General features: G+C 44.4%; 1 protein-coding gene across 1 annotated transcript; it reads left to right on the top strand.

The window, feature by feature from the left end:
• Positions 1-1231: 1231 nt before the first annotated feature.
• Positions 1232-12276, top strand: LOC119777362 (arginine and glutamate-rich protein 1). Its single transcript, XM_038276210.1, has 4 exons — positions 1232-1790; positions 4575-4800; positions 8129-8212; positions 11268-12276. Exons 1-4 carry the CDS (start codon positions 1459-1461, stop codon positions 11430-11432), a joined length of 807 nt encoding a protein of 268 aa, XP_038132138.1. The 5' UTR covers positions 1232-1458; the 3' UTR covers positions 11433-12276.
• Positions 12277-12522: the final 246 nt, after the last annotated feature.

Here is a 12522-nt window from a genome sequence, read left to right as displayed (position 1 = left end):
TTGCTTACCCAGTCGGTCTCCGCCAGTCACGTGACATTTGTTGCTAAGACGCCATTTTAGGTGGAAAAGGCGTAGTGTAAACAACCGCAGCATAGCTAAACGAAGGACTAAAGGCCCGTTTACATAGCAGCCTGTCCAAGATAAGTCATTACAGTTAACATAAGCCTGAAAACAGGGGCGGATTTATTGATATTATTAAGAAGTATTTTGTGCGCACGTTAAACTTATTGCGTGGCCACGAAGTAGTATTTTGTGCGCACGTTATACTTATTGCGTGGCCGCGAAATACTACTTCGTGCGCACGAAATACTACTTCGTGGCCACAATTAAACATTTTTTTTGACCATGTCATCAGAGGGGCTCCGTAAACTGACAAACTGTTTCACTATTTTTTTTATTTTTTATGCAAAGCATCTATTGTGCCTGAAAGGGAGTGTACACTGTTCTATCACACAATGTTGTATACTGTAAGAAATGGTTGTGTTTTTTATGTAAAAAAATGTGTTTTGAAAAGTTCTTGCTTTACCTGAATGTTTTGTGTTTATGCAGTACATTTTAACTTGATTGATGAATACAAATATACGGCTATAAATATAATGGTAAAGGAGAGGGGCTTCTATTTTTGGACAGATTTATTTATCTATTATCACAAAAAACATGGAGATATTTGCTATTTGAGCTTTTGGTTCCTGTAATTTCATGTCAGGTATGTGCGGAAGATCACGAGGGCCCCTGAAAAATAAGAAAAGTAAAATTTTATTTCAGTATAATATGAGAAAAAAATCAGAATTCTGATTGTTTTCTTAGAATTTGTACTTTTTTCTCAGAATTCTGACAGCTAGCTATCGTGTTAGCATCAAGCCGTAGGCATGTCTGTTTTAGAGATTAGCTCTCTTGTTTTAATCACCTTCTGATCTTCCATTAATGAAATATCATCACCAGGGAGCCCTCAGGCACATAAAAAGTCTCCTAATTTGTCATTTTCCACCACCAACGTGTTACTATTCCTCCCAAACAACTCATATCTTTATCAGTGAGGCTGTGTCCTCCACATATCTTCCTTCATGGTGAAAAAAAAAGTCAGAATTCTGATTTTCTTCCCTATATTAAACTGAATTAATATTTAAAAATCAATAAACTTTATTTTTTTTCAGTGGCTGTGTAGGTTTGAGGGTTGTTCGACTCTTTGGGGGAAATTAACGGGACTTTCCGAAGACTGACGGAAAATGCCGAGAACCGCGGTGCATTCTGGGAACAACAAACTCGACAAGCCGCCATCTTGCCTTGTAACGTCTCAGGAGGGCGAATTAAGGATCTATTCGAATGCGATTTGGACCAGAACTGGGTGTTTTCATCTAAGTGCATTGATCTCTTCCTGTAGGTAGCGAGCTAGAGGAGCAGCCGTGGGAGTGGGCTCTGCAGTACTGTCCTCATATCAGCCCGGTCAGACTGGTCGCCATGGGCCGCTCACGGAGCCGAAGCACGTCCCGGTCCAAACACTCCAAAAGCAGCAAACACAGCAAAAAGCGCAGCCGCTCTCGGTCCCGGTCCAGAGACAGGGAGAGGTCAAAGAAACGATCCAAGTCTCGGGAGGCTAAGAGGAACCGGCGCAGGGAGTCCCGCTCCAGGTCCAGGTCCACCACAGTCTCATCCCGCAGAGAGCGAGCAGCGTCTCCCCCGGAGAGGATCGACATCTTCGGCAGGACTCTGAGCAAGAGGACCGCTCTGGATGAGAAGCAGCGGAAGGAAGAGGAGGAGAGGAAGGCAGAGATGGAGAGGCAGAGGAAAATGTGGGTATAATCACTGAAACCTCTATAACAAACTGTTATATCTGTGTGCTAAGCTAACAGCTAGCCAGAATGCATTGATCCTAACGGACAGATGCTAAAAGGCTAACTAGCAATGCTAACGGCTGCTAGGCTAGGGAGCTGCTAGTAAATATATATTAAAGACATTACCTGGTGTTTCAGAAGAGTGTTTTTAATTAAATTACATTAAAGAAATTATTTCAGTTGAAAATGTAAAAAAATATATATATTTTAGCATAATTATATCAAACTTTTACCAAAAATATATATATTCTTAATCACATTTATTAGTACATCTAATAAAAATATTACAAAAATGGTAACAGTTATTATAAAACTATTATATTAAAGGGATTCCTAGAGAAAATGCTCTTTATCTAAAGAAATTAATTTCCATTTAATTTGTAAAAATATATATATATTTTAGCATCACTTAGAGAAATTAATTTCCAATGAATGTGTAAAAAATATTTATTTTAGGGTATTATAAATTAAGCTTTTACCAAAAACATATATTTTTAATCCTTTGTATTAGTGTATGTAGTAAAGATATTCCAAAAATGTTAACAGTTATTGTTAAAGTATTATATTAAATGTATTCCTTGTGACAAAGCAGTTTCTTATGTTGTGCTTATTACCAGAAACTGAAGCAGGCTTTTAAAATAAATATTCTCTTTAGATGTGACTAATCTGCCTGTTGGAAGCTTTCAGTGTTTTAGTGAATTAGCAAATAGTTCAGTAACATCTGATAATAGAGCAGGGATTTCCAGCTCTGGGCCTGGAGATCCATTGTCTGCAACTTCTGCATCACCTCTGGAGGATCTGGAGAGACCAGCTAATGAGGTTTAGGTGTGTCAGACCTGCAGGAGTCCTCAGTTCTGGTCCTGGAGATCCACAGCCCACCAGGATTGAGGTACAGCTGTGCTTCTTCACAGCTGGATTGTTGATTGATTCAGCAAAACATCAAGTTTGGCATCGAACTTAATGGAAAATAAGCTGCTGATTTGATTCAGGATCCAGTCTAAATGTGACAGATGAATAAAAGGCATCAACTTCCTCAAATGAGCCAGACAGGAAGTTGGAGTCAAATGGGTCCTACATGCATGGAGTCTGGATCACAGACTGAGGGATAACGCAGTAGACTTGGAGCTAGCGCCAGGTATCGATTCAGGTTTCCCAAAAAGATTCAGTTAAAGCTATCGCACAGTAGCAGTTCTACTGGTATATGGGAGGAAACTAACTTTAGTAAAATTTTGAATATTTACATTAACATTTTTTATCCAGTGCAGCTACATTAATAATGTACATTTTACGCCATTAAGGAGGATAATGCGTTTCTGTTGCGCTTAAACTTAGCATGTCAGCTTTATTTTGATGTCATTTCGTATCCAGCTTGTTGCCCAGATGTGCTGAACAGAACCCTGAAGGGCTGGTTATCCTCCCGTAGCAGTGTTTCGCACTGAGCTTGTCGCAGTTATTTTTGATTTATGCCCAATTTTGAAATGTGTTCCGCGCTGTTATTCTACGCCACAACGTAAGAGGGCCAATCAGGAACTAGCTGTGGGTGAGGAAGTGGGGGCAAGTTTGTGTGAACACAACAAGCAGGTAAGGTACCAAACAGGAAATACCTATAGTGTTGAGCGGATGTAGATTTGACCAATCAGAGGCCTCCTGTCTGCGCTCACCTAAAGTTTGGGGAGGGGGGCATATCTGCGTTAACTGCGACACACACACAGACGACCTGGTTTCTGAGCATAAACCAGCTGATGTTGGTCAAAGGACAATATCATCATTCAAAATGACATGGGCCTAAATTTCAGCCCGACTGGAACCAATCAGAGATTCACTGGTGAGGTATCGGTTTATTGAAAATAATAATAATGGAACTTTATTGTTTTCACATTGGAGAAATGAACTCTCTGCATTTAACCCATTCCCTTGGGCGGCAGTGGGCTGCCACTGTGCTGCGCCCATGGAGCAGTGGGGGGTTAAGGGTCTTGTTCAGAGACCCAGAGTGGCAGTCTGTGGGAGTGGGACTCGAACTCAGAACCTCAGGATTCCAAGCTCTATGCCCTAACTACTAGACCTCCGTTCCCCTACTGGATCAATATTAGCTTGGGTTAAAACATCTCTAATATGGGTAGATCTAGTCATGGAAGCTGGATGTAAATGATCAGATTAAATGCTGAAAAGCATGTTTGTTTGATAAAACATGGAACTTAGGGCTGAGAAATAAATCTATTTTATTGTGTAATGGAAATATTTGTTTATGAAGATTTAATTTATGGATTTTTTTTCCACCAATCCTCTCCAGTGTCATCAGTTCATCACTTCTTGTTCATAGATGTTTGTTAAACCAGCTCACTGTGACGCTGCAAGCATTTAGCTTGTTCGATTTTCATTTTTTGTTATGAAACATGAATCTTTTGCAGCATTTAAAGCTTGAATTTTGTTGTCCTTTAAATTAAGATCACCTCCCAGAGGAAATAAAAGCTAGTTTTTAAAGTGTTACATGTCATTTTTCTATTTTTTTCTGTGAAAATTAAGTAAAAAAGAAAAAAATCCAATCAAAGTTGAGCTGCTCTGCTGCCATACTCCTGGTTCTGGTTCAGCAGCAGCTTCCCAGACCTTCATGTCCTCATTTTTCCAGCTGCAGTAATCCATCATGGCCGCTGCTCATAGCTCTCAGCTTAACAGGAAGACGGCGCGTTTCTGTTAGGCTGAAGTTAACAAACATCCTTTACTGACACCTTCTTCTCCCTCCAGCCGCCAGCAGGAGATCGAGGAGAAGCTGATCGAGGAGGAGACGGCCCGGCGAGTAGAGGAGCTGGTGGCCAAGCGGGTGGAGGAGGAGCTGGAGAAGCGAAAAGACGAGATCGAGCGGGAGGTTCTGCGGCGCGTGGAGGAGGCCAAGCGCATCATGGAGCGGCAGCTGCTGGAGGAGCTGGAGAGGCAGCGGCAGGCCGAGCTGGCGGCGCAAAAGGCCAGAGAGGTAACGCTCGGTCGTTTGGAATGCACCCCTCCCTTCCCCACTTTCTTCCCTTTTACTCACCCGCCTCACCCCGCCTGCAGCCAAGGCATCAGAAGTTAGCTGCTTCTGTCCTCAAACGACACTTAGGCTGAGGAAGGAAGGCATCCTGACAGCCGCAGTAGAAATGAATACAAACCAGCTGCAGGTTAGAAACGGGTTGGAATCCAAACAGCTGCAGCAGTCAGACCCAGGAAGCCATCTTCTCTCCCTGATAACTCCAGCTCTGCAGCTGCAGGAGCTAAACGGCTCCTTTCCCTTAATGGTGACGGTTTTCCCACCAGGGCTGTGATGAAACATCAGCAGGAACAAACCGTGTCTCCTTCTGTCTGCAGCAGCAGCAGCAGCCCACTCCCTGCTTAAACTGCTGTAATAAACACATACGCCCACTCTGAGCCCCTCAGCTTCACATGTTAAGAGAAGATAATAAAAAAAATCATAATTTTAGGTGAAGTAATGACTGAACTCTCCTCCTGACTTCAAATGTTTCCTAAAACATCATTAAAGGAGCTGATTTCTCTGCTTTCTTAGTGTCATTAACTGATTTTATGAAAAATATAAGCAGCAATTATGATGATTAAGACTATGAAAATCACAGATTCTTATTCATTTAATATTTATAACCTGCAGGAACTTCTAGGAGGAAATGAGACGTTGTCATAAAGCTGTGTGGTTTAGTAGCCAGTTGGGTAGCTAACGGCGCTGTTGAGGTGGGCGGGTCCTTAAACTGGCTCAGAAACGCCCACTTCTGACCCAACATGTCTCTGTGATCTGTGGGTGTCACTCAAAGGACGCCTCGCTTCTAATGCAGGCAGGTTTATGCTCACTTTAGCAGACGCTGCAGTCTACCGGAGTTTATTTGGTAACCATGGTTACCTGTGACATCGGGTTTTGTTGATAGAAAAGTAAGAAGAGTTAAAAATTAAGAGAAAAAAAAACAGTTTCAATAAAACCAGGAAATGGAATAAAATGCCTTTTTCTGAGAGATTAAACCTGATTATTGTCACATTTTTATCTATATTTCCAAATTAAATGTTTATTTTGACAACATTTCAGCTGAAATGAAAATCTAAATGACTGCTACTGTCTGTCTGGAGATCAGTGGTCACAGTTTTAGTCTGAATTTAATTTTAATCAAGATTTAATTAGCAAGAAAAAAAGTATCCAAAGAATGAACGTTTCATTTTACTCTTCCATTAACACCAGTGGAGAGATACAGACGCTAACAGGTGAAAACAAAGAAAATCATCCACGGCTACAAAGAGATTCAGGCTGTAGGAAACTAAAGTTTATGTTTAGATAATTTGGTTTCTATAGCAGCAAGGAAACGAAACGCAGCGCAAACGAAAAGCAGAGCGTCTGGGGAACAGTTAGGACACGGTTCTGTGGGAGAGCTGAGGTCCAGTTAAGACGCCTTAGTCTGGATCCCTGAACAAACGGGGGTCCTGCCCCCTCCTCTGTGAACAGACAGGATTTCAGCTGTTATGCTACGTTCAGACCCGAAGCGCTGCAAGCAGCAAAAAAGCTGCTGCTTCATTTTTGATGCTTGTCCACATTAAGGTCAGACGTCTAGTAAAGTGAGTCCAGATACTTCTGCTGCTCCTCTGTTCGATGCCAGAGAGCAGCTTCGCTATATTAGGTCTGATCAGCGGGTGAAAAGTCGTTTGAATCTATTCTGAAGTGAGAAAGTCCTCCTGAAAACATGGTCTGTGCAGTTTTCTTGTGCGTAATCCAAATGCATGCACCAAAATAATAAAACTAAATATATTTTGCTGTCAGGTTTCTACATTTGAAGTTAATTTAGGCGTTAAACAGTTTCAGAGGAGCGATCATAGCGCTCTGCATCAGCAGATCTGTGTCCGTCTCTCTGCCAGCTTCCAGATCAGCTTCTCTGATTGGTTGATGTGGCGCGTCCAGCAGCAAAAGTTACATTTTTCCAACTCCAGCAGCTGCTGGTTTCTTAGCGCGTCGCGCGTCAGATCCTCAGAAGCTCGTGAGGCGCTGCTTCCGCTGCTCAAAACGCGCTGCAGGACCTTGATGTGCGTCAACCATTAACTTTGCATGTAAACTAGCTGCCTCTACAGCATGCGGTCTGAACGTAGCATTAGCTTCTACGCCACAGCTCCGCTCGTTTTCCTAACCTTGATAGACGTAGCCGCCTATCCTAAGCCAGCTGACCAGCAGTGTGCAGCAGCAGGATCTCTGCTCGCTGTAAATACGAGGCCTTCGTTTGCTCGTTATTCAGACATAGATTGGGTCTAAGCCTTCCTCCTCCTCTCTTCCTGTTTCCTGTCAGTCTGAGGATGCCGACAGGAAGCGTCTCCTCAGACACGCTGCTCTCCTCATGTGACTGATTCACAGACGGTTTCACTCTGGCAGGTTCCTCTGACAGACGGGAGGATTTCTGATGATTTATTTGATTTGAATGGATTAATTTTTCTCACCATTAATTCCCACAGATTTGATTTGATTTCTAACGTAACCAAATGTGATGTTTTTCTCCATTTTGTGCCCTAACTCCCCTCTTCCTTAGGGCTGCAGCTCGCTGTCACTCTGTTCATGTGTTTGATTTTATTTTTTTTAATGTTGTTGTTTTTGGAAACACACCTCACCACCTCCCTAACTAGCTCTTGACCCGAGCTGACCTGCAGCCTGTGATTGTGTCCCGTACTGTAAGTGTGCCGTGGTCGGGTCCTCCTCCATCACACACACACACACACACACACACGCTGGACCACACGCGCCCTTACTCAGAGGCACAATCTAAGCCGGGTTTGGGTTATAAAGGAGCCCCTCCCCCCCATACGACCCCCAGGAGCGCCTCTCTGTCTCTGCAGGGGCCGCGGTCCGGACCAGACAGTAAATATTCAGCCGTTTATGGCCGAATGCGTTCACCAGTTGTGTAGGTACACAGGCAAGGAAAATGCGTAGGTATACGTTCATTGGTGAGCCAAAACTCTTCCTTCCCTCCTTCTATTTTCTCTCTTTCATAAGAAGCAAATGTATTTTACCTCTAGTCTGTCTGTTACGTTTCTGTCCTCTGAATGTGACGAGTGTGTTTCTCTGTTTAAAGTAACGTAGAGTAGGAAGAGGGTTGCAGTGTTAGAGGGCCCAGGGTCGCGTCTCTGCACAGGTAGAAAGATAATCTGGTCGACTGCAGAAACAGACTTTCTGTGAGGTGAGCGTGTTTGAGACCATGGGAGAGAGACAGTGTGTGAAAGAGGGAGAGAGAGAGAGAGTGTGCGTTTGTGGTTTATTCGCTCGCTAACATGGCATCATGTCACCCATCCAGGAGGAAGAGAAATCCAAGCGGGAGGAGCTGGAAAAAATCCTGGAGGAGAATAACCGCAAGATCGCCGAGGCTCAGGCCAAGCTGGTACGCTCTGTGGACCGCTTCTGTTCGCGCCGCTGGAGCTTCTGTTGGATTCTGGGAAAACTGGAGCAGTTTAACCACAGGCTGTTTCTCTGGGATGTTATGGGATGGATCTCCTCCAACGGTTAGGAATCAGAATCAGATTGAAATCAGCAGAAAACAAACCGGAGGTGGAGCCGCACTGCAGCGGTCTGCATTGGACAGCTGTAGTGGCCTAGTCAAAGTCCAGACCCAAATCCTGTTGGGAATCTGTTTCAAAGCTTGGAAGTTTGTTTAGTGAAATGACATAAAAGCATGACAGGGAAACAGGGAAAATAAATTATTCTTCAGCACAGAGGAGGGTAAAGAAATAAACAGAATAAAAGGAAAAAAGTCGGCGATAAATAAATGCCAATAAATGCTGTGATTGACAGATCATCAGTTTATAAAAGGATTCAAATTCAGGTTTCCACTGAACCCTGATCCAAAACCGCACTGCATTCTGGGAGATGTAGGCATAAGAAAGCATGAAGCCTTTCAGTCTGTCACAGCCAAACTAAGCCAGGCTGCTGGATGGGCTGAGCTTTTTCTAAAGGTCAAAGGTCACATTTAAATTTAAGTTTTTTTTTTTTTAACCTTATCCTAAATTCAGAAAAAATTGATTGATATAAGAGGTAAATATCCATTATGCACATTCTAGCCAAATCAAACAGCCCTAGTAGAGATCGACTGATACGGGCTTTTAAAGACATTAGTCCAGCTGGTCTGTTTAATGCTAGTTTTGTTTTTTTTCTCTCTCTTTTGGGCCAATTTCTAAAGCTGATATCGCTCTTTCTTTTTCTCCATTTACATGATAAAAAGGACACTATAGCCCCATTTATGCTACCATTTTGAAACCGTGCAGAAATCTGTCCGAGCGCGGTAACCGAGATAACTGCTGAGTGTGAACGGCGCGCAAAACTGAACCGGACCACGCCAGAAAAAACCGACCACTTTAAACTGGTCCTAGTTCATCAGTAGGGCTCGGCCCAGTTCAGTTATGGTTCAGTTCTCTGATAACAAAGAGCGAATGAGCAGACCGCGTCATCTCCTCACAGTCAGCCTCCGTAATCGGGACATTTCAGAGATTCATAAAAATACTAGCTTCCCTACCGTGCCACACAATATCCAGTGATATCTGGACATGAACGGCTGGAAGCCTTCTACACCAAACCAAGCTTCTGCCGCCCTGGCGTCCTCTTCCACAACATCTTCGTCCCCGCTTTCCTCCTCTAAATAAAAAATGGATGACGGAGGAGACTCATCCACGACCTCCGACATTAAACTCTCCTCCTCTTGCATGTTTCCGCTGTCCATAGCGTTCCTTGACAGCGTCGTTTCTAAGTCACCAATTTAGTGCTACTTGGTCCCAATGGAATTTCCCATTGGGAACCTGCTAGCACTAAATGCTAACTGGTTAGCATGATGCTTGTCACTACCCGATCCGTCCCGGAAGCATGTGCATCCAGATATACATCTGGGTCGATTCCTAAAAAACATTTTCCCTCCCCAAAGGTAGTAAACGTACAAAAATATAATGTTTTAAAGGTTAATAATGTATTTCCTAAGAAAATAAATGCCTTAAAATCCTTTAAGGCATCCTACTCTACTTCCATTGGCTAATTTTTTCGGCTTTGGTTTTAACCATTAATCTCTTCTTTTTGTGTTTTATGTTTTCATTTCGTTTCAACCTTATGGTATATAGTGTGTTATCCAACTAAAATGTAGATAAAGATGGTTTAATCATATATTGCTGGACTGCTCTGAGCATGTCCCATCATGTCAGAGAAGAAGTTTAATGGATAAAATGTAAAAAGCATAAAAAATGTCTCACAGAAGTCATAAAACATTTATTTAAAGATGTTTATTAGCGTTCTTTGGTGAGTTAAGGTTAGAAATAAGTAGTTTTAGTATCATAATTACATTATTTATGGACACTTGGATGTATATCTGTTAGCATGTGCAGAACAGAACCGGGTCGGATCGGGCAGTGACTAATACCCCATTTAAACTACCCTTGAAAAACCGTGCTGAGACCGGTCCGAGCTCAGTAACTGAGATAACTTATGGTGTGTAAATGGAAAGCAAACTGAACTGAACCGAGCTAGACAGAACCGGACCGAGCTAACTGCAGACCGGTTCCAGAGGTGGGCTGGGCTCGGTTTTTCCCTGGCTCGGTTCTCTGATAACAAGAGCGCATGAGCAGAACGCGTGATCTCCGTCTGGCTACACATCGCGATTCACACTCCATTCCAGTAGGTGGCGGTAATGCCCCTCCGGAAACAGAAGAACTTCTTGTTTAACTATTAACAACAATCGAAATCTTCTCCACGCAACATTTTAAATAATAACACCGAAATACAGCAATAATAATCAAGCATAACTTTCTGAATATGACGGGCACCGCCATTTTGATTTGCCTGATTCCCTCCTTCCTCGTCTTCTTCTTGTGTTTTATGGCGGTTGGCAAACAACTTTTGGTGCATTACCGCCACCAACTGCTTGATTTCCTCCTTCAATACTGGCAGTAATACCGCAGATCGTCACTAGGAGGCGAGGAACCGAGATAGCGTGAAGTGTAAACGGTCGTCAGAACCGAGCTCGGCCTGGTTAACTGATCCCAGCTCGGACCGGTTTTTCAAGGGTAGTGTAAATGGGGCTAATGCTTCCGACAAACCGGCCTAAACCAAACACAACAATCCCGCCCCCTTGATAAACGACCAATCACATTCACTTTATTCACTGGTGTAAAGTCGGGCAGCACTCGGGAGAATTGGGGAATGCAACGGTTGGAACGGCGGCTTCCCGATGATTTTAACGGAAGATTAGCTCTAGTCAGAGCAGGAGGAGCGAAGCTTTGGACTAATTATGGATAAAATCATTCAATCCTGTGATTATCGATGTAAAATGGAGGAGATCCTGTTTTACTGCAGGCGGATCAGAACCCAAACGAAGCTCCGGCTGATGTCTGAAGTTGTTTCCTATGTTTGTGTCTCTGTCCTCCTCTGACCCCGTCTGTCTCCGCCCCCCCCCCCCCCAGGCTGAAGAACAGTTACGGATCGTGGAGGAGCAGAGAAAGATCCACGAGGAGCGCATGAAGCTGGAGCAGGACCGCCAGCGGCAGCAGAAGGAGGAGCAGAAAATCATCCTGGGGAAGGGGAAGTCCAGACCCAAGCTGTCCTTCTCTCTGAAGGCTGCAGAATGAGACTCAGCCCCCCCCCCACATCCCCGCATCCATGCGCCACGCCCTGCATCCCCTCCCTCCCCCGCTCCATGTCGTCCGCTGCCGAATGCTCGCTTCATTTTGGAAGTGCTAAAGGAAAGCTTTGGAACGTAACTGATGGACCTGAAGAGGAGGACGCTCCTTCGTCGCCCCGGAATGACTCCTCCTGTTTGCTCTTTGCTTTTTATTTCACTTTTAGAGACCTGGCAGTGTGGACGTAGTTCAGACGGCGTGTCTGGAAGTCTTACGTGTTCTGTAACGCCGGCCAATCGGCGGGCGGCCCGGTTTAGAGGTCTGTGACTCACCGGCAGGTCGGGGGTCGCCCCGTCCTCCTCTCATTCCCGTTTAAAAGGATTTTCGCCTCCATGTCTTCCACGCCCGCCTCCTCTCCATCTCCTGCTCCGCCGCCGACGGACCGGGCCTCGGATCCCGACCTGCCGGTGATCGACCCAACGGGGAAAACCATTTCCTGTCTGATGTAACCTTTTTACCCTCCTCACAGTTTAACCGTCTTATAAAAGCGATCCGCCGTTAGAAAGGAGAGAATGTGTGGAAAAAGCTAAAGGTTCTGTTCTCACTCATGTTGTAGTAAATTAACTTGGCGCCTGTTGGTAAGTCTGAGTCGTAGAGGAAACACGGGTTCAGGTAAGACGAGGTCAGAGTGCGTGTGAGTCGGTGTGTGTTCAGGTGTGAGTGTGTGTGAGTGGGCCTGGCCTCAGGTGGGTATCAACTTTATTCTGTGGACTCTTGTTTTTTTTTTTTTGTGAGTTTTTTCCCCCCAATTGTCAAAAGGACTGAACAGATCAATAAATCCATTGAATGCCAACAGGTCTCCTCATTGTTCGCCAGCAGAGCTGCCCTGATGCGTGGAGGCGGAGCCATCAGCTCCTCTGCTCCCATTCAGGAAGAAAGACCTTCCTTATTTATTCCACATAAATGCAGCCAGCTCCTCCTATTCACCAAGGGCAGACCCTGAAATCCCACATCCTCCGCCACTGCCGTGCTCCTGGGGGGAAGCAAAGCCTACAGCCGCCGCTGTTCCTCCCGTCTCGCTCCGCGCCGACCTCAGAGT

The sequence above is a fragment of the Cyprinodon tularosa genome, unplaced genomic scaffold, assembly GCF_016077235.1.
Source record: "Cyprinodon tularosa strain WSP-4 unplaced genomic scaffold, ASM1607723v1 ctg123, whole genome shotgun sequence".
NCBI classification, from domain to species: Eukaryota; Metazoa; Chordata; class Actinopteri; order Cyprinodontiformes; family Cyprinodontidae; genus Cyprinodon; species Cyprinodon tularosa.
This window is presented reverse-complemented; position numbering and strand designations above follow the sequence as displayed.